Source organism: Chaetodon trifascialis, chromosome 7, assembly GCF_039877785.1.
Source record: "Chaetodon trifascialis isolate fChaTrf1 chromosome 7, fChaTrf1.hap1, whole genome shotgun sequence".
NCBI lineage: Eukaryota > Metazoa > Chordata > Actinopteri > Chaetodontiformes > Chaetodontidae > Chaetodon > Chaetodon trifascialis.
Genome location: NC_092062.1, coordinates 29,288,712 through 29,306,785, shown reverse-complemented (window position 1 = coordinate 29,306,785; position 18,074 = coordinate 29,288,712). Strand labels below are relative to the sequence as shown.

The 18,074-nt window shown below is 49.6% G+C and overlaps 1 protein-coding gene across 7 annotated transcripts in view; it reads left to right on the top strand.

The window, feature by feature from the left end:
* The window catches only part of mef2d (myocyte enhancer factor 2d), an 80,930-nt gene extending 63,263 nt beyond the window's left edge, over nucleotides 1-17,667 (top strand). The window contains exons 7-13 of one of the 7 annotated variants that reach the window (XM_070965559.1): nucleotides 4,873-5,051; nucleotides 6,036-6,056; nucleotides 8,521-8,638; nucleotides 8,932-9,100; nucleotides 10,424-10,492; nucleotides 13,992-14,042; nucleotides 17,045-17,667. In XM_070965559.1, the coding sequence (XP_070821660.1) occupies nucleotides 4,873-5,051; nucleotides 6,036-6,056; nucleotides 8,521-8,638; nucleotides 8,932-9,100; nucleotides 10,424-10,492; nucleotides 13,992-14,042; nucleotides 17,045-17,495 (1,058 nt within the window). In that variant the 3' untranslated portion in view covers nucleotides 17,496-17,667. Of the gene's footprint in view, nucleotides 1-4,872; nucleotides 5,052-6,035; nucleotides 6,066-8,520; nucleotides 8,639-8,931; nucleotides 9,101-10,423; nucleotides 10,493-13,991; nucleotides 14,043-17,044 lie in introns of all 7 variants that reach the window. The other 6 variants (XM_070965558.1, XM_070965560.1, XM_070965562.1 and 3 more) reach the window with 6 other exon arrangements.
* The last annotated feature ends 407 nt before the right edge of the window (nucleotides 17,668-18,074 follow it).

The following is an 18,074-nucleotide window of genomic DNA, read 5'->3' as shown; positions in this document are numbered from 1 at the left end:
ACAGTCAGCAGGCATAAATAAAGCCACGGACACATCAACATGTTTCCTGACTCACTCACACTCTCAGAATAGGAGTGTGTTCATGCATGCATCAACAGTGTAAACAACAAACACACACACACACACACACACACACACACACACACACACACACACACACACACACACTAGGGCTGCCCAAATTCAAGCATTTGTTCGACTGTGGGAAAAGACGCATAATATTTGACCTGTAGTGACCTTCTGAATCAGAAATTTACCGTTTGAAGAGGTTTGTCATGTGATCCAGCAGAGGGCGCTCTAAAAATTCACCCTCAGCTTCACCAAATGCACGTCAGTAAGCTAAGCTAGTAATAACGAAGCATGTGTAGAAGCAGGGTGAGGAGGTATTTTGGGGTCTCTTGCAAAGTAGCTGATAAAGTTTGTCGACTTTGTTCGAAATCTGCCTTCGTCATTAACCAGAGACTCCAGCTCTTTAGTCTTTTCTCCTCTTCTCTCCTGGACACTCATGAAATCCGTTTCCCCTCCGGTCGACAGTCAACATGGACGAGCAGAGACTAACTACGTTATTCTGCAGACAGGTTAAGAAGCGAGGGTGGAGATAAATCCGCTTTTCAGTCCCAGAAGTTAGAAAAATAAACTCTAAACACTAAAAAATGACAAATATAATAAAGGAGGACAGCTTTCAGTTTGCTCTGGCTGTGCCCTGTCTGAGGCTGACTGTGCTGGAGTGGTACATTTTTGAGGTAGGACTCTGCTTCTCCACATGTTTTTGTGTTAAAATATATTTTTCCACAATTTACCCGAAATCCTCATAATTACTTTCAAACCAGAAAGTGTCTCGGGTCCATTAAAAATGACTTTAGCGAACAGAGAAACACATAAAAAAGCCTGAAAAACCTGCACAGTACAGTGTAACACACACACACACACACACACACACACACACACACACACACACACACCTCAGGCTGTGTCTGTGGGGGGGTTCATGTTGGCTTGAGGGCACCTGCAAGAGACACACATTTCAGTTACACACTCAAACAGAAACTCACTTTCACACAGTGTGTGTGTGTGTGTGTGTGTGTGTGTGTGTGTGTGTGTGTGTGTGTGTGTGTGCATAACTCAGGGTCACCACAAAGCTGTCACCCTCTCCTTTTACTCACAAACATGAACTTAACGCAACCGGCAACAGATTCCCATCAGTCACTGACGCACACACGCCTCCTCAGCGCACGTTACGCAACACACACACACACATACACACACACACAGGGTTGCCGGATTTCCCAGAAACACCTGATGCTGGGAGGATCCACTGTGCGTCAAAGGACACAGGTGATCTCTGTCAGATGCCTGCTGGGAAATAAATTCCTCTCCTTCCTCCCTCCTCCTTTCTTTCCTTACCACCTTCCCTTTCTCCCTACTTCTATTTCCTCCCTTCCCTCAAAGCGTCCTTCCTCCTTCTGTCTCCTTCCCTATGTCCTTCCTCTCTATCCTTGCCTCTTCTTCACTCTCTGCCTCCTTTTCCTCCCTTTCCTCGTTCCTTACATTCTACTTTTCTCTCTCCCTCAACCAATATTTCCCTCCTTTTTTATTTTCTACCTCCTCTGTCCTATTTTCTGAAGACTTTGCTGCACTTTTCTGGGTTTATTTGCTTTTAATAAAATAATCGTAAAGGATATTTATATTGTGCTTTTCTTAACAACATTCCAAAGTACTTCACAACATAAAAACAGATAAGGCACATAAAACGATGAAAAGGACGTGAGTTTCTAGAAGAGATTTAAAAGAATTTAGAGAGTGAGTTCAGCAGGCCGAGGGTCACCAGCAGGCCAGTAGAAGAGTAGTGAAACGTATTGCAGTAATCGAGCTGAGAATAGATGGAAGCATGTAGGACTATTACAGTTAAATATGACCTGATATAAACACTTGTGATCATCAACACAAAGCTGAGCATTAAACATCACCCTCAGATTCCTATCAGGCACCAGAGGAGCAGAACGACTTCAGCCTTGTTATCATTACATTTAAGGATATTCTGGGACATCCAGGATTTGATATCAGAGAGGTGGGTTGTGAGATTAGCTCGGTTGCTACGATCTGGCCAGGATGTATATAGAAAACAGAAAAGGGCCGAGAACTGAGCCTGGAGGGACGCCACGATTCAACTGTGATGCCCAGAGTGAGAGGAAGCCTTCTGCTGCCGAGGTATGTGAGTAATAAGCTCAGAGCCGAGCCTTTGATGCTTCGCGGGTCTCCAAACAACGTAAGAGGAAGCTGACTGAGTGTGTTAAAGGCAGCCCTTCAGACTAAAAGCACTAAAATCAGCAGTCGCTTCTGTCTGCAGCAGGTCGTCAGAAACAACCAGTAACTCCAGATGAACTTTCCCCAGCAAACTCCCAACCCTCCTCTGTGGTCTCTTCATCAGTACAACCTCAGGCTTCTCCCTCCTCCTCCTCCCTCCGTTCATCCCTTCCTCCCCCGCCGCCTCCATCACCCCTCTTTTCACTGTCACTGTGTTTTTTCTTCTTGCCACCTCACGTTGAGCTGTTAGTGCTCATTTGCTGTTGTTGTCAGGTTTAGTTCATGGGGTGTGTGTGTGTGTGTGTGTGTGTGTGTGTCCTTGGAGTGTGTGTGACTGAGATGAAGCAGAGTCACATGCCGCTGTCGTCTGGAGGCGGCATCATGGTGGACTGCTATCTGCTATCACACACACACACCCTGACTGCCTGTCCAAGGGGAATACAGCCTCTGTGTGTGTGTGTGTGTGTGTGTGTGTGTGTGTGTGTGTGTGTGTGTGTGTGTGTGTGTGTGTGTGTGTGTGTGTGTGTGTGTGTGTGTGTGTGTGTGTGTGTGTGTGTGTGTGTGTGTGTGTGTGTGTGTGTGTGTGTGTGTGTCAAGGCTGGGAAAGTCCCTGCTGTCCCTCTTTTTATACACACATCTTTTTTTCCTCAGCTTTATTGAAAAAAAGAAGCAGCACAGAAAAAACTTTTAACAGAATCAAAACGATATAAATGTGAAAAGGAAGAATTGGAAACTTTAGTTTGAATGTTTCAGTAATATTCCTGAGAAGCGGAGGTCTCAGGCGCACACGCGCACACGCGCACACACAGCCTGTCGTGTCTCAGGTGTTGTCCTTTCGTTCAGAGTAACTGTTGCGTTGCAGTGTAGGAGTTTGGAATGTGACCAGTTTGAAAGGAGGGTGCGTTCGCTGACGTGATGCTCTGTAATGTTGCTGGAATGCGGCCGTGAGAAAGAAACAGAAAAGCAAAGTTACTCCACACTGCAAAAAAACAAAAGTTTATTTTTTTCTGTCATGAATTAATAAGTCGGTGTGTTATGTTTCCTTCCCGTCAGCGAACAGCGAGCGCGTCTGATCTCCGTCCTCTGTGTCACGGAGCTCCATGTCGTCCAAAAACTATTAAAAACACATCAGGAGCCTCACTGTGGCACCGGCTGACATGTTCCTTCATTACCATGAACACACACTGTGGTTTACTATGACTCACACACACACGCCGTCCTGCTGCCACAAATACTCACTACAGCACCAAATATGGATTAATCCACCACTAAAAATAGTCCCCAACAAATTCACACACATGTTTCCCTCCGTTTGAGTCATGTTTGATAGGCGCTGCAGTGAGCAGCTGCTTTTAAAGGTTCACCTCTTCAGCAGGAACCAATGAGCCACAGACAGGAAGTCCAAGCGTTGAGAGACGGACCACACATTGTTGGCTTTGGTCGATAAGAAATATATCACCAGCCTTATCCTTTAAAGCCTAAAAGTAAAAGAATATGAAGTATAATTAAAGACTTTTATTTGAATAAACGTCTTCAGATGAGGTCACACAGTGGTGATTGACTCTCAGCTCATGAAAGGATTGCTGTATTTATGTATTGCAGTACTATGAACTGGGTGTTGTTTTTGACATCCCCATAAAAATGAAGTTCCTGCTAATGCAAACTGAGCATTTCCTGCTGCTGCAGCTTCACATTAAAAGCATTTAACTGGCAAGCAGAAATGGACTTTTATTACGAAGCAGTCACAGGAAATACAGTGTTTGACAGAGAGCTCATCAAAAGTGAGGCTGCAAAACAAACAAAACAAAAGTCATTTTTGGCCATTTTTGACAGGATCAGGTTCATGTATGTCAGGAAGTGATGGATGAAGAGCTGCAGGCTGCACACCTCCACCTTCTCGCCAGGTAACAAACTCCTTTCAGAGTCACTGCGTCCTGCTGGAGCTGCTGCAGCATGAAGTCAGACTGTGTTTGCTCACAGACTGATGGAAAAGTCTGTTATTGGTTTGTTTTCCCGCTGAATTCTGTCACCTGTAGTATTAAACTGGTTTTGTTGTTACTGCGAGTCACTATCAGCCAGGACTGAAGCTGCCTCTTTAAGAAAATAAGCCTTTCAGAGCCCAATAACAGTCCACACTGATTCAGTCAGAAGGACATTTTTTGCAGTGTGGGATGGAAAGAGTCCAGGGACATTAAGTGTGTTTTCCACTGAACGGCGAGACGACTGAAACAAAGGAGGAAAGACGTGGAGAGAGAGAAAATAAAATGTTGTGGAGAGAGAGAGAGAGGAAGGGTTTGATGGAGGAGCGGCAGAAAAATCAGAGCGCCGCCAAAAATCACTGTTTGAGCCGCAGAAACGATGAGGAGCATGTGGTGCACAGAGCCGTCCAACTCGCTAATGAGAACACACACACACACACACACACACACGCATGCACACGCACACGCAGGCTGACGAGCTCAGGCGGAGTTCACAGGTAGCATCAGAACATCAGAAGAGACAAACGCAGCCTCGTCCGTCCCTCCCTCGTCTCTAAACCTCTGTCCCCCTCTGTCTCTGTCTCCCCAGCTAACGGCTACATCAGCGCCAGGGCCTCCCCGGGCCTCCTCTCCGTGTCCAACGGGAACAGCCTGGGGAAAGTAGTCCTGGCTAAGTCTCCGCCTCCGCCCAGCCCTCAGATGGTCAACAGCCGCAAGCCGGACCTCAGGGTCATCACCTCGCAGAGCGGCAAGAGCCTCATGCAGCTGGTGAGGGGGGCACAGCTACGGCAGCCACACGGGGACAAACGGGGCGGAAAATGTAGCCAGAGATGAATGTGGACTCTTCTGGTAGCTGCGAGCGATGGGCCTCATGCAGGAAGCTGAGACGTGTTTGAATGACGAGAGAATCGTCGCCTTCAGCCTTTTTCTCATGTAGAATTTTTCCCTTCCTGTCGTTCAAGTCGTGTACAGATGCAGAGTTTTAGCGCCTTCAGGCTGAATTTAGGCTTTAAATGTGTCGACAGGTTCAGCTTTATCTCAGCGTGAAAGCTTTGTTCTGCTGACGTCTGATAGCAGGTGGAGCTCAGCCCACGACAGGCCACCTTATGTAGCAGTTTAGGGGCGTTGCTTATGCTAATGAGGAAATCTCAGGAAAGCACCCTGACGAATGAACGGCTGGTGTTCATCCAGTTAAAGCCAGCACGTAAGGCGAGTTTGTGCAGGTGGAGTTTGGAGGAGGTTTAGCGTCAGGATCTGAAAACGTTCTCGCCTTATGTGGAAGCTGGATTTCAGGAGATAGTCTGCACCCATGACCTATAAAGGCTGTCACCATAAAGAATAAACGCAGCTCTCCAGATTTTCATCTCTGCGCATCAGTTAATTTAGGTTTCCACAGCCTTTGAGCCAAAGGCTCTCCGTCGTACGCTGCAGACTTGACTCAGAAGTCACGTTTCCACCGATGAATCCCAGGCAGTTTAAAAAGCATGCCTCACGTCCTGATGTGAATGTTCCTCCTTTCTGTTGCTCCATTCAACATCTGGATCCACTCGCTCTCCTTCAGCCAGCCATCGATCACTGCGGCTGCGTTTTGACTTTACGGGAAAACTGGAGAAAAGTTTCACTATGAACAAACTTAGACTTTAGTCGACTTTAGATGGAGTCATGTGTTGATATCTTGCTGCAGTCAGTTGTTGTAGGAGGGTAACCGTCCTCTGTTTTCTCCCCCCCGCCCCCCCTCCACTGGCCGTGCAGACAGAGGAAGAGCTGGAGTTGGTGAGTGAGGTGAATAGACTTCTAGACTTTTAGCCTGGTGGATGTGGTGTCGAACTCTGTGTGATCTCACCAAGCATGAGTGTGACACTGTCAGCAGACGCATCCCATCAGGGCTGACTCAGTGACACCGCCGCTATGACGAGAATAGAAGAAGAGCGGCTCGAGCGTCAGAGCACGGTGGACTCAGAGCATGGCAGCGACAGACACGCAGCGGGCCGATCAGCTGGTCGCACGGCTTCCTTCCTCCGCTCGCTGTCCAGTCACAAACAGGACTTTCACCTGCTGACGTCCCAGAACAGTGAGAGGAAGCATTTATGCAGAAAAACAGCGTGAACACAGTCTTTAAAGGACATGTTTCAGTGTTTTCACTCCCAGTTTGCGTTTAGTATTTAAAACAATATTCATTTTCATTTTGGCAAATACACTTAATTGCTTTCTTGCAGAGCGTTAGATGAGAGTATTGATACCGCTCATGTCTTTAAGTTAAATATGAAGGTTCCAGCAGCAGCCAGCTTACTTAGCTTAGCATAAAAACTGGAAACAAAGGCGAAAGCTAGCCTGAAAACACCTGTAAAGCTCACTAAATAGCACGCTGTGTCCAGACTGTGTCTCATTTAGTCTGTGCAGGAGTTTTTGTGGCAAACTTTTTCTTGGCTAAGTTTTAGATTTAGCACACAGATGTGAATGACATCAATTTTCTCATCTAACTCTTGGCAAGAAAGCATATTTCCCGAAATTTAGAAATATTTTTTCAGTCTTAATGACTTGAAAACATCTCTTAGCAGCATAGATGTGTTTTGTACTCCCTCTGGAAATGTGCTTAAAATGCAAAACGAAACGAAACTGCAGTTTTCCATTTCCAAAAAAATCTTCTGTTTTTATGTAGAAAACAATGTGCATTTACTGTAATCTGCTGATTTTTATATCTAACTAATATATCTAAAAGCCACCCAATAAAAACATGTTATTTCCTTCCAAACATCCAGTTTAGAAGCAAAAAAAACGTAACAATGTTGCATTTTGTGACAGAAATGATTTTTTTTAAAGACAAAGAGACAGAAGTAGAATCGTGTTTGCGCTGAGCTGAACGTGGCGGCACAGCGGAGCTGAACGGGACGTTTGTGCTGCACAAACAGTCCACGGAGGGAATGCTGAGGGACCCGGAGCGACCAGCTGACTCTGCGCTCCGTGTGGAAGCTGCCCAGCATGTGCATGTTTGGTTTCACCTGCGTGTCGACGCTCCGAGGATCGGAGCGGAGGACGATCGCAGAGTCTCCGACCTGGAGCGCAGGCGGACATGTTGGAGCCCGCACGCACACACACATGCATGCTGACGTGTGTTCATGCACATTTCCCCGCACAAACACACACAAGCCTCAGAGCAAACACACAACTCACGTTGTGTATGAATTCCCAGCATACCTCTCTGCACACATTCACTCACTTTCAGCGCAAACACTCATCCCCACTCGTCTCCTCTGTCAGCCTTGTCGATGCATGCGTTCCTGTCAGCATGACTCTCCAGCACGGCGCCGCCGCTCATAACACCTCCCACCGTGACGCTACATCGACAAGCGCCCGGCCCCGGCGACAGCGTTGCTGTGCAAACGCCACCTCGAGCTGCGAGACGCTTCTCATGTTGCACGCAGATGTTAAGGTGCGACAGAAGTTAAACGCCTCAGAGAGCCGAGGCTCTCGCAGAAACGTCTGCGACACGATGAATAAAACATCCACCGCTGGCCAAGTGATGTAACTCTTCATCATGTCAGACTTCAGATATGCGTTTGTTTTAGACTCTCTGGTCTGCCAATAAAACTTCAAATGTGGCAGGAAAACTGAGGCTTGAAACTTAATTAGCTGCACTCGAGCTTCAGTTAGCAGAGGCTAGGTATTTGTTTTTCATTCCAGCTACAAGCAGAACAAGCTGTGTTTATAGAGAAATATTTCAGTAGTAACGGTGCCATTAAATTGTTCTCAGTCGCATTACGAGGTCTCTGCATCCACTCTCCGGTACAGCGGAGAGCACATGCTAACCATTATCATGACTGCAGTCGAAAATGGATGAAGTCATGTGCCGTGGACTCCTACGCTCGGCCCATAAAAGGAGAAAAGGGCACGACTCGTGGAACCGGACCAGGTTTTCTCACGACACTGGATGCAAAGATCCAAGAAAGAAAGGCTTTGGCTGTGATTGTCAGATGGATGAGAGAGTTTTTACATGATAACAGGTTCAAATCCTGTTCAGTGTAAACCAGAATTCTGCAATCCCACCAAAAATCTCAGATTCAGTCACACTTGTACCAGACTCTCATTGCATTATTTGTGAGATGCAGATAATCGTTCCAAGAATCGATTTTCTAAAACATTCCTGAAGTTCTAAAGAGATCAGAACGCTCATCGTTTAGCTGGAGGTCCCACCTCTTCCACCTCCAGTGTCTCAATGTCCATCTTTCTGTCTTCCCAGAATGCTCAGCGGCTAGGTGGCTCCCAGGTGGCGCAGCCGCTCACCACGCCGGTGGTCTCCGTGGCGACCCCCAGTCTCCTCGCGCCCTTCTCCGGCATGCAGACGTCCTACAACACTGGTAAGACAGTGAAGGCGGCAGGATGGGACGTGTCCCTTCACATCAGAGCAGAAAGACTCGCGTTAAAACAACGGAAAGACCAAATCTGCATGACGTGGTGAAAGCTGGTGTAGAGAAACGTGGAAAGTTCCCGGCGTGAAGCCACGAACCAGCATGAATATTCACTTTGTTCGCTGTGTGCGAGCTTCACTCCACTTCAAAGGTCTCCATTAATATGGATCAGCCTGATTAACATGTGATGTAAAACAATCCCCCTCTCCTCTCCCTTTCTCTGTTTTCTCCCCGTGTCTCAGAGTACCAGCTGACGAGCGCTGATCTCACGGCGCTCCAGACGTTCACGCCGCCGGGGCTGGTGCCTGGCAACATGGCTGCCTGGCAACAGCAGCCAGCAGTCTCTCAGCAGCAGCAGCAGCAGCAGCAGCAGCCTCAGCAGCTGAGCTTGGCGTCGCTCAGTAACTTGGTGTAAGATCCCTTTTCTTCATTCGGCTGAGATTGATTCGCCCTTTTCCTGACCTTTGACCTTTCCCCTCGACCAGCAGACTTGTCCAGGCGACGCGCACGTCAGCTGATCCTAAACACTCGCGGCCTCGCCCGTACGGAGCTGTAGCATCACCCCAGCTGCGGTTGATTCATCTCGGTGGTGACCTAGATTTCCCCCCCGACTCCCGCTGGAGCCCCCCCTCATTTAGCTGCTAGCAGCGTCATCCAGCTCACAGACAGACACACACACACACACACACACACACACACACACACACACACACAGCGTTTAAACTGGAAAAGTTGGGCTGATTCTTACTTCAGACTCTTCTTGTTTGTGAATAATGACGCTGAGCTTCAGGACAAATTTACCCTGAAGGTCTCACTCGTCTAAAGTGTCCCTCCAGTCGCTCTGCACTCCCCCAAAGTGCACTTCTGCTGAGCTTTAGGACATTTCCTCTGTTACCTTAAAGCAAAATGGACCTAACTCGACCTGTCATTTAAGTGTCCCTGTTTATTTTCGCCGCTTACAGTCAGGAAGCTGCGTCTGCGGCCCACCCACACAGGTGTTTTCACTTATTTTGCCCGTTTAGCCGTCGTCTCAGGGCTGCAGGCTGCTCTCAACACAGAGCGCCAACTCACATCCACAGCAGCTCCAACTTCACAGAAGTCATGTTAAGTTTAAGTTGATGCCAAGTGCATGCTGGGATACTACGACCCCGAGTTCATGCAAATTAGCTCCCAAAGCATCCTTGATGAAAGAAAACAAAGAGTTGTCAGATGTCATTCTTTTCAGATCCAGAACAACTGAAAACTCCTGTGTGCTTGTGCAAAGCCATGAATGTTCAGTTTAGCCTGAACTGGTCCTAACAGGCTACCGTAGCTTGAGTTCCCTCGAAAGCGAGCCTTCCTTTTCTCAGCCCGTCACATACAGCAAACAGATGAAAACAGCTTTAACTGACTGCTTTTGCCCGAGTTTTTCAGATTTCTCATGTCGCTTTTGAAACTCCAGCAAACAGCAGATAAAATGTTAGTGTCAGTGAGGTGTTCACATTATTTTGTCCACTCTCTGTTAGCACATCGCTGGCCGTGCGAGTCTTGCATCCGTAGAAGTTGAAATGTCAGAGCTAACCTGGCCTGAGCCGCCGTCAGAGCGTCTGTGTCGTAGCATTTCAGCCGTTAGCGCTCAGTCTTTGTGTAGCAGTCTGGCTGTGCTAGGCTAGGCTAGGCTAGGCTAACCTGTGCATCGGGGAGCGGCTTGTAACCCCCTCTTGTTTTGTCCTCCCTCCCCCCTTTTCTCCACAGCATGTGGGGTGCAGAGAAACAGAATGCGGAGATGGTTAACTGCATCTCCAATTTTGCTGCTAACCTGAGGTGAATGACACGATAGCATCTAGCGCTGCGCAGCTCTGCCATGCCTGTTATCTGTGAAGTTAGCGCACTGCTCGCAGGCTCAGTTAGGAGCCAACATAACAAAACAACCCACAGACATTACAGAGTAGCTGCAGCTACATGACAAACATGGTGTCAACCCCTCTTCTCTCTCCGTGTGTTTTGAATGTGATGCCTGTTGTTGCTTTGCTGTGTCTGTGCTTCATCGCTCTTTCACTTTCGTCAAGGTGCTTTTTTTTCCCCAGATTATCACTTTACTGGTGGTTGGAAGAGTTTTCGTGCCACCTCAGGCTTAGATCTGAAGCTCTTTGGAAGTGTCGTGAACAAAGAGGAAGATGCTGCAGTGTGACAGCAGCGGCGCCTTGCGAGCTTCTCCGATGAAAGGCGTCTCTGGGTGCTGCTTTCAGGCCCGAACGCCATCCCAGAGCACAGCTGTGCGCCGCCAACATGCTTACTGCATTAAAATTTTACTTTGCCACCATTTAGCTGTCAGTGTCAGCTGACAGTCAGACATAGGTTTCAGTCCCTCAGATACACGCAGGCCTCGAGTGCCTGCAGCAGCATGACGACGGAGAATAATTTAGATGTAGCTTCGCTGTCAGAGCCGGTTAATTTAGATAGATGGCTTTAAATGAAACGCGATTTGGAGTCTGATCATCAGTTAAACAGCCTGCAACACGCTCGGGTCGGAGTTCATCTTGGCTGTTTTTGTTTTATACAAAATAAGCCTTTAACATTTAACATCCCTCTCAATGCAGCCTGGCATGAAGTTCACTTAAGAGCTCCTCTGAATCTCAGCCACAAACAAGAGACTCAGCACAGCAGAGATGTGTTTAAAGGAATAACGCCAGCTGTCAGGAGTGAGGCTGCTGTGTGTTTCTCTGTCTGACAAGCTGAAATTTGTCCATGAAAATATGATAATAGGTTGTTTGTTATTGTATACAACAGCTGTGACTCCAGGGGGTTGAAGAAGCGGTACATAGTGAACGCTCAGCAGCTCACAACTCGCCGCATCGCCCGGTGAACGTTAACAAATGGCCGTCCAGATTGCATGAAGTCGTTGAGCAAACAGATCCGTGAAAGCACTCAGAGGCTCTGAAGAAGCAGCCAGCGCTCGTCCGACGACTGTTTCTCCACTGAGAGCTTTTCACGTCACCTGCGTCCTCACAGCGAACTCTCAGCTTCATCATCGGTTCATCTTTTATTATTTAAGCGAATGAATGTTAAAGGTCATGGAGATAAAACCATCGAGCTCCCAGAAGCCAAGGCGACGTCTTCAGACCCAGAGGCTGCATTCAAACACTTTATAGAACCGAGAAAACAAACCTAAAATTTAATGATTAATTCATAATCCCCAGAGGACGAATCCTTTTCCTCTGGCGCCACCTTCAGGTCAGTGGTGGTTTTGAGTAAAATATAGCGTTCCCATCAGCCTCAGGTAAACATTATACCTGCTGAACATTAGCATGCTAATAATGTTTTTATGAGTATGTTAGCATGCTGATGTTAGCATTTAGCTCAAAGCTCTGCTGTGCCTCATTAGCTGCTAGCATGGTGGTAAACTCGATAAACCACTTAAACAATTATTTGATCATTTAAAAAAAAGATTAACCACTGACCAAAACGTCCAAATTGAATAAGTAATAAAAATCGTGAGTGCAGGCGAAGGACAGCAGGTTCTTTGTCGTATTGTGAGCTGAGCTGAGTCCGTTAATTGATCCCAAATTAAGCTGCAATCATGTTGATTATTATGATAAAGTGACTTTTCCAGAAAAAACTGCCAAAAAAAATCACAGCTTCCTGCTTCAAATGTGATTCTGGTTTTCTTTGTCTTCTGTGATGTCACCTGAGCATCTGGACTGCTGGGCCAATCACGCTGTGCCGGCACGTGATTGGCAGTTTAGCTTTTCACTGACGCTCTATTGATCAGAAACCTTTTGAGAAAATGCTTTAAATCAGCCGAGACGCCGCTCAGACCGCGGGATCAGTAGTTCGTAGTCTTCACGATTGGACTGACGAGGCGGCGTTTGAAGCTCCTCCACGCTCAGGTTCGCCGCCGCAGTGAACACCAGGCAGGTTTGGTGTGTCGTGTGGGATCAGAGCGACAGATTCGCTGTCGCTGGAAATGAGCCAGCGCCACAGAAATGTGGGAAGCTTTCCCAGCGCACCAAACTGTTCTCTCGGCTGAGCGGGAAACCGCGGCGTCCTAGGACAGACGTGGATGCTTCTGCAGCCCAGGCTGCTCCGGTTTGCTTTTGGTTTCATCGCAGCGCGGCCTCACAGCGAGCAAACAAGCTCCTCCAACCAAACAGTGAACGGCGGTTTGGCTGAGCCGCCGCCATCGTCCACACTTTTCCTCGCCGCGGGCTGAGGGAGGGTCATCTGTGCCCTCTCCCATCCCCCGTTTTAATAATTCCACTTCTGCTTATTTCCCGCTCTTTTGTCGGACTCGGCGTCCACCTGTTGGCTCTCATCTTCCTCCTCGCCCTCCAGCCTAAATGTTAATGTCACGGCGACCCCTTCGCCGCCTCTCTGCGGCGCCTCGCTCTCGCCTGCTTTGCCTGTTTGGATAGGACTGCTCTCCGGGTGCCATTTGTTGTTTGTTTCCTCGCTGAGTCGACGTGTTACCGGCAGACGGGGCTCTATTTGGGAAACTTCAGCGGGAAATAAACAGAGCGGCTTCTCGGCGCGTCGTCTGCCAGCGCATCAGTGTTGTTTTGTCCGTTTGATCCATCCGTGTGCGTGACTTCACATCCATCAGCGTGGCGCTAACGCAGCGGAGGGAGCGCTTCATTGGTGGCTGAAGTTTCTGCTCTTGTTCTCTGTTCTTGTTTCTCGCCCACAAAAACACACTTCCTCTGTCTCCGTCTGTCTCCCCCTCCCTCGCTCCCTCTCTCCGCTGTGGTTTAGAGGAAAAACACTCAGACAGTGCACACATTGCTAAATTGCTTACAGGACACAGTGTTTGTCAGCAGGGCACAGTGCACACATGCTATCAGAGGCTGCTCAGTGACAGCTCCCCAGAGGAACCGCTGTCCCCCCCCGACCACACGTTTCAACCACGACGCAGAAACCAGCGGCGGCTTCGTTCGGCTTCCTGCTACCTGAAGATCACACAGCTCCAAACACGCCGCCTGCTCTGTCCTCCGCCTGCATGCAGCTGTCGTCAGATGTCTGATTCTCACAAACGTACCGTCAATTCTTAAATGAAAGACAGGAAGTGAAACGTCTGCAGAAATGAAGGCGGTCGCTGTGAATTCTGCTTGTTATTTAACTGGAAGCTGCTGACGTCCTGTCTGATTTGAGAATTGGCGATGTTTTCCTTTAATGAGGATCCCGTTGGCCTGAACGCTTCCCGTTCGCTCGGCCTCTAACGACTGACGCAGCTGTCTGGACCGAGCGCGACTGGCCTCGTCCCACTGTCTCCTGCTGTTTTAGCTTTTTTAAACCTGCTTGTCTCTTTTTCCTCCTCCCTCCACAGCTTGGCCTCTCAGTCCAACTTGCTCTTTGGCAGGGAGGACGGCCTCTGCTGGTACTGTACTCTCTCCGCCTCAGCCACGCAGCTGCAGCACGCCGCTTTCCCAAAATATCCGCTGCTGCACGACGGACCCTCGGCGCAGACTCAAATCTTTGACTGCTGATGTGAGGAGATGCTCACAGTGTGGATAAAAGATGAAGCAAAGCAGCTGCTACAGAGAAATTGACCACAATGACCAAAAAGACGAGAGTCTAATCTACATGTTTGACATAGGTTGAACGTTCTTCAGGTGACCTATGAGTGGAACAGTGGGCGTTAACACACACCTACACACACCGCCATGTTAAAATAAGGCACAGCACTTAATCCTGTAAGTGGCCAAAAACAGGGAGTGAATGGAGAGCTGTTCAGAGCTCTCTGCTCATATTTATCCTGGATTTTACATGAGATGGAGAGAAGTGTTCAGGGAAGGTGAAATCAGGATGCTTTGATAAGCAGCAAAAATGAACTAAGAGCAGGTCAGTGATTTAGTATTCAAAGAAAAGTCAGAATCAAAGCAGCAGAGGATGAAACCTCTCACACTGGATCCTACATTTCCCATGATGCAACATCTTTATGTTCGCTTCATACCCCAGTTTGTGAAGGAGGCTTCCTGTTAAAAAAAAAAGGACGCCGTGTAAAACCAGTGAAACCAGAATCAATCACCAATAATCAGACTGTTCACTGACAGCAGCTTCATGTGTTCATCTCCTTCAGCCAGTCATGATCCTCTCCAACCATGGTCCTCTCACCTGTGACCAGTGAGACTGTTTACCTGAGGAACGATCCAAACAGGTGTTTCTGCAGCGTTCCACATCTTTCAGTCTGTGAAACGTGTCGCTGCATCAGATTCAGACAAAAATCAATGAAGCCGATGAGGAAGAACATCAAATATATTGACTGTGAGCTGATTTCAGGTCAGTTTATGTCCCAAAAAACATCCCAACTTTTTGGAATCAGGGTTGGAAATTCGTCTCCATGATGTGATGACCCTGATGACATCATTGGGGTTACAGTCTGAACTGCAGCACTTTGTCAGATGAAGTAACAAACGGTTAATTATGCACGTAGCTGTGGAAATCCATCAGATTCGGTCACTTTGCGGCGTCCAGGTCCTCAGAAAGCAGTGCATTTTGGGAAACACGGCTGCATCCCATCACACCACGCTGTAACCAAGTGTCTGCTTCTGGCTGTGCTCGCTGTGTCGTTAGCGCTCGGAGGTAGACCGCCGCTCCCGCCTTCATCACTGTCACCGGCCCGCTGACGCTGCCGTTTTCACTCGCCACAGCGACGGCGCCCCCGTGGCACCGCCATCCATCTGCCTGCGCCGGCCTGAGCCGCGACGCGCAGGTTTGATGAAGTGGGCATGGCCGCTGCTGAGGAATGTGTGTGTGTGTGTGTGTGTGTGTGTGTGTGTGTGTGTGCGTGTGCGTGTGCGTGTGCGTGTGTGTGTGTGTGCGTGTGCGCGCGCAGCAGGGAAGGAGCATTTGTATGTAAGACAGCATGAGTGCACGAGTTAAAGCGTGTCAGAGATGGAGCAAGACAGCGAGCACATTTGAGTGCCGCAGACCCACATCGCCCGAAGCGGCGCTATCTTAAACTCCCTCTCAGCCTGCCAGTAATTGAGGGAATATTAGAGATACAGCGCTGCAGATGGCTCATGATATGACATATTAGAACACACCCGAGGGGCGAAACGCAGTAATTGGGAGCTTCAAATTCAGATCGACCGCGTCAGGCTGGGGGAGAGAGGGAGAAAACGAGCTCCATCCCAAAAATCCTGTCGTCAAAGCAGCGAGCCGCGCTGCAGCGTCGACAGCCGGCGTCAGCCTCAGTGACAGGTCCGACTCAGCCTGCAGCCAGCGGAGGAGGAGGAGGAGGAGGAGGAGGGGGTGAAGGCTCAGTGTGAGGGTGGAGGCGCTGATCAAAGAGTCGTGGCAGGTGGAAGCACAGACGCTGACAGACGGAAGCTTTGTGGCACGTTTGTCCTGAACGCACGAGCGCAGACGTGAAGCTCAGAGCTCAGTGAAACACCGTCAGCTGGAAACGGTGAACAGCAGTCAGGGATGTGGTCATTCTTTAAAAATAGGCCAGTGAGGAAGGAAGAGAGGACGCCGACGTGTAGGCGCTGCCGGCGGCTAAAGAGGTCCGTTTCAGGCGGATCCTGGTCAACACGCCGCGGCTCAGCACGAAAGTCAGAGTTAAAGTCATCCTGCAGGGAAAAGTCCAGCCACAGCGGGCGATGTGACGCAGCAGAGCGCGGCGTCGGCCTGTCAGAGGGGAAACACACAGTCCTGATAGATGGTTTCTAATGTGAACAGCGTAATTCTGCTGTTCGTGACAGATAGTCAGACGTCTTCCTCCTGCTCGTGTCTCTGAGCCTTTAAAACTCGTCCATGTGTTCCTCAAACGTCCTCAAACGTCCGTGAGTTCAGGTTTGATTTGATCGGAGCTGGTGATGTTGGACGCTTTGGTGAGGACGAGGCGTGTTCTACGATGAGCTGACAGGCAGTTAAGCTGCTCTTGAAACTCGAGTTCAGAAGCCGCTCGCTTGGACTTTTCTGTCCCTTTCTGGACATTTGGAGTTGATTTTGTTCGTCTCACCTGGCAGGTCCAAAGTTTCCACTGACTTAGCGTCAGACTTGTGTCACGAGCTGCCATTTGCTTTGAATCAGCCTTGACGGACCAGATCCGGAGAGCGAAGCGGTTCGGGCTGCATGGCTTCTGGACTGTGCTTCTGTGTGGTCTTACATGTAGTCCTCTTGAGTGTGTGTCCTTGTCGTCCATGTCGCCCACCGTCGCCTGGGTTACAGCATCGCCTCAGAGTCTTCGTGCATTCATTCGACGGCGTCCATCGACGTTTTTGTAACACTGGCTGAACTTTGTGTTCCATCAAACTGTCGTGATGAAGGTCTGCTGTCGTGTGATGTCACAGGTGGTTCTTCAGTGAAGTTCCTGTTCCTGTCGGTTCTCACTCTGTTTCCCTTTGTTCTCCTTTTCTTCCTCCGTCTCTGCAGGCCGGTGGGTCAGATACCTCAGGGCGCCGCGCTGACAGTCAACACAAACCCCAACGTCAACATCAAGTCCGAGCCTGTCTCGCCAAACCGCGACCGCAGCACTCCCAGCTCCACCAGCGGCGGCGGCGGCAGCGGCGTGGGCGGAGGAGGCCAGGTTCAGCTCCAGGGACAAGGTCTGGTGACGGTCGCCTACCCCGGGACCCTGCGCCTGGATGTGGGAGGTCAAGGCCGCTCGCCGGTCGACAGCCTCAGCAGCAACGGCAGCTCGTACGAGGGCAGCGACCGGGACGACGGCGCCCAGGGACGAGGCGGGGGGCCAGACTTCCACCACCAGGCCAGCGCCGGGGCCCAGCAGCCCACCATGGTCCTCCTGCGGCCCTCCTCGGCCGAGCCCCAGGAGCAGGACGGGACCAACGTGAAGAGGATGAGACTGGACACCTGGGTGACATGAAGAGTGCGGCGGAGAGGGACGGACGGACGGACGGATGGACAGACGGAGGATGGAGATGGAGATGTGTACTTGTGGCTTGTGTACATGCCCCCACCAGCCCTGATGCCCCTGATCTCCTTCCCCGCGCGCACACACACACACACACACACACACACACACACACACACGCCCGCCATCAACCTTCTGTCCACACAGGAAACGCTGACCTCACACACACACACACACACACACACACACACACACACACACACACACAAGCATGCTAACACACACTCATGTATGGACACTGACACTCAACGTGCACACACGTGTGAACTGTAACGTACTTTCACTCACACAAACCCTCGAGGGGTTGAGCCGGCGACCAGGGACGACCAATCAGAGCGTGGCGCCGCTGGACTTCACTCAGCTGTTTCAATACCGGTCAGTGAGTTTCCAATCAAAACCCGAAATTCGGACTCTTTCTGCGGACGCGTTGGCAGCCGCCGGCAGAGCAGACAGGCGTGGTTTCCCAGCATGCCCTGCGCTGGCTCAGCGGCGCCCTCGTGTCCTTCCTGTTCCTCAGTAAGTTTTGGTCAC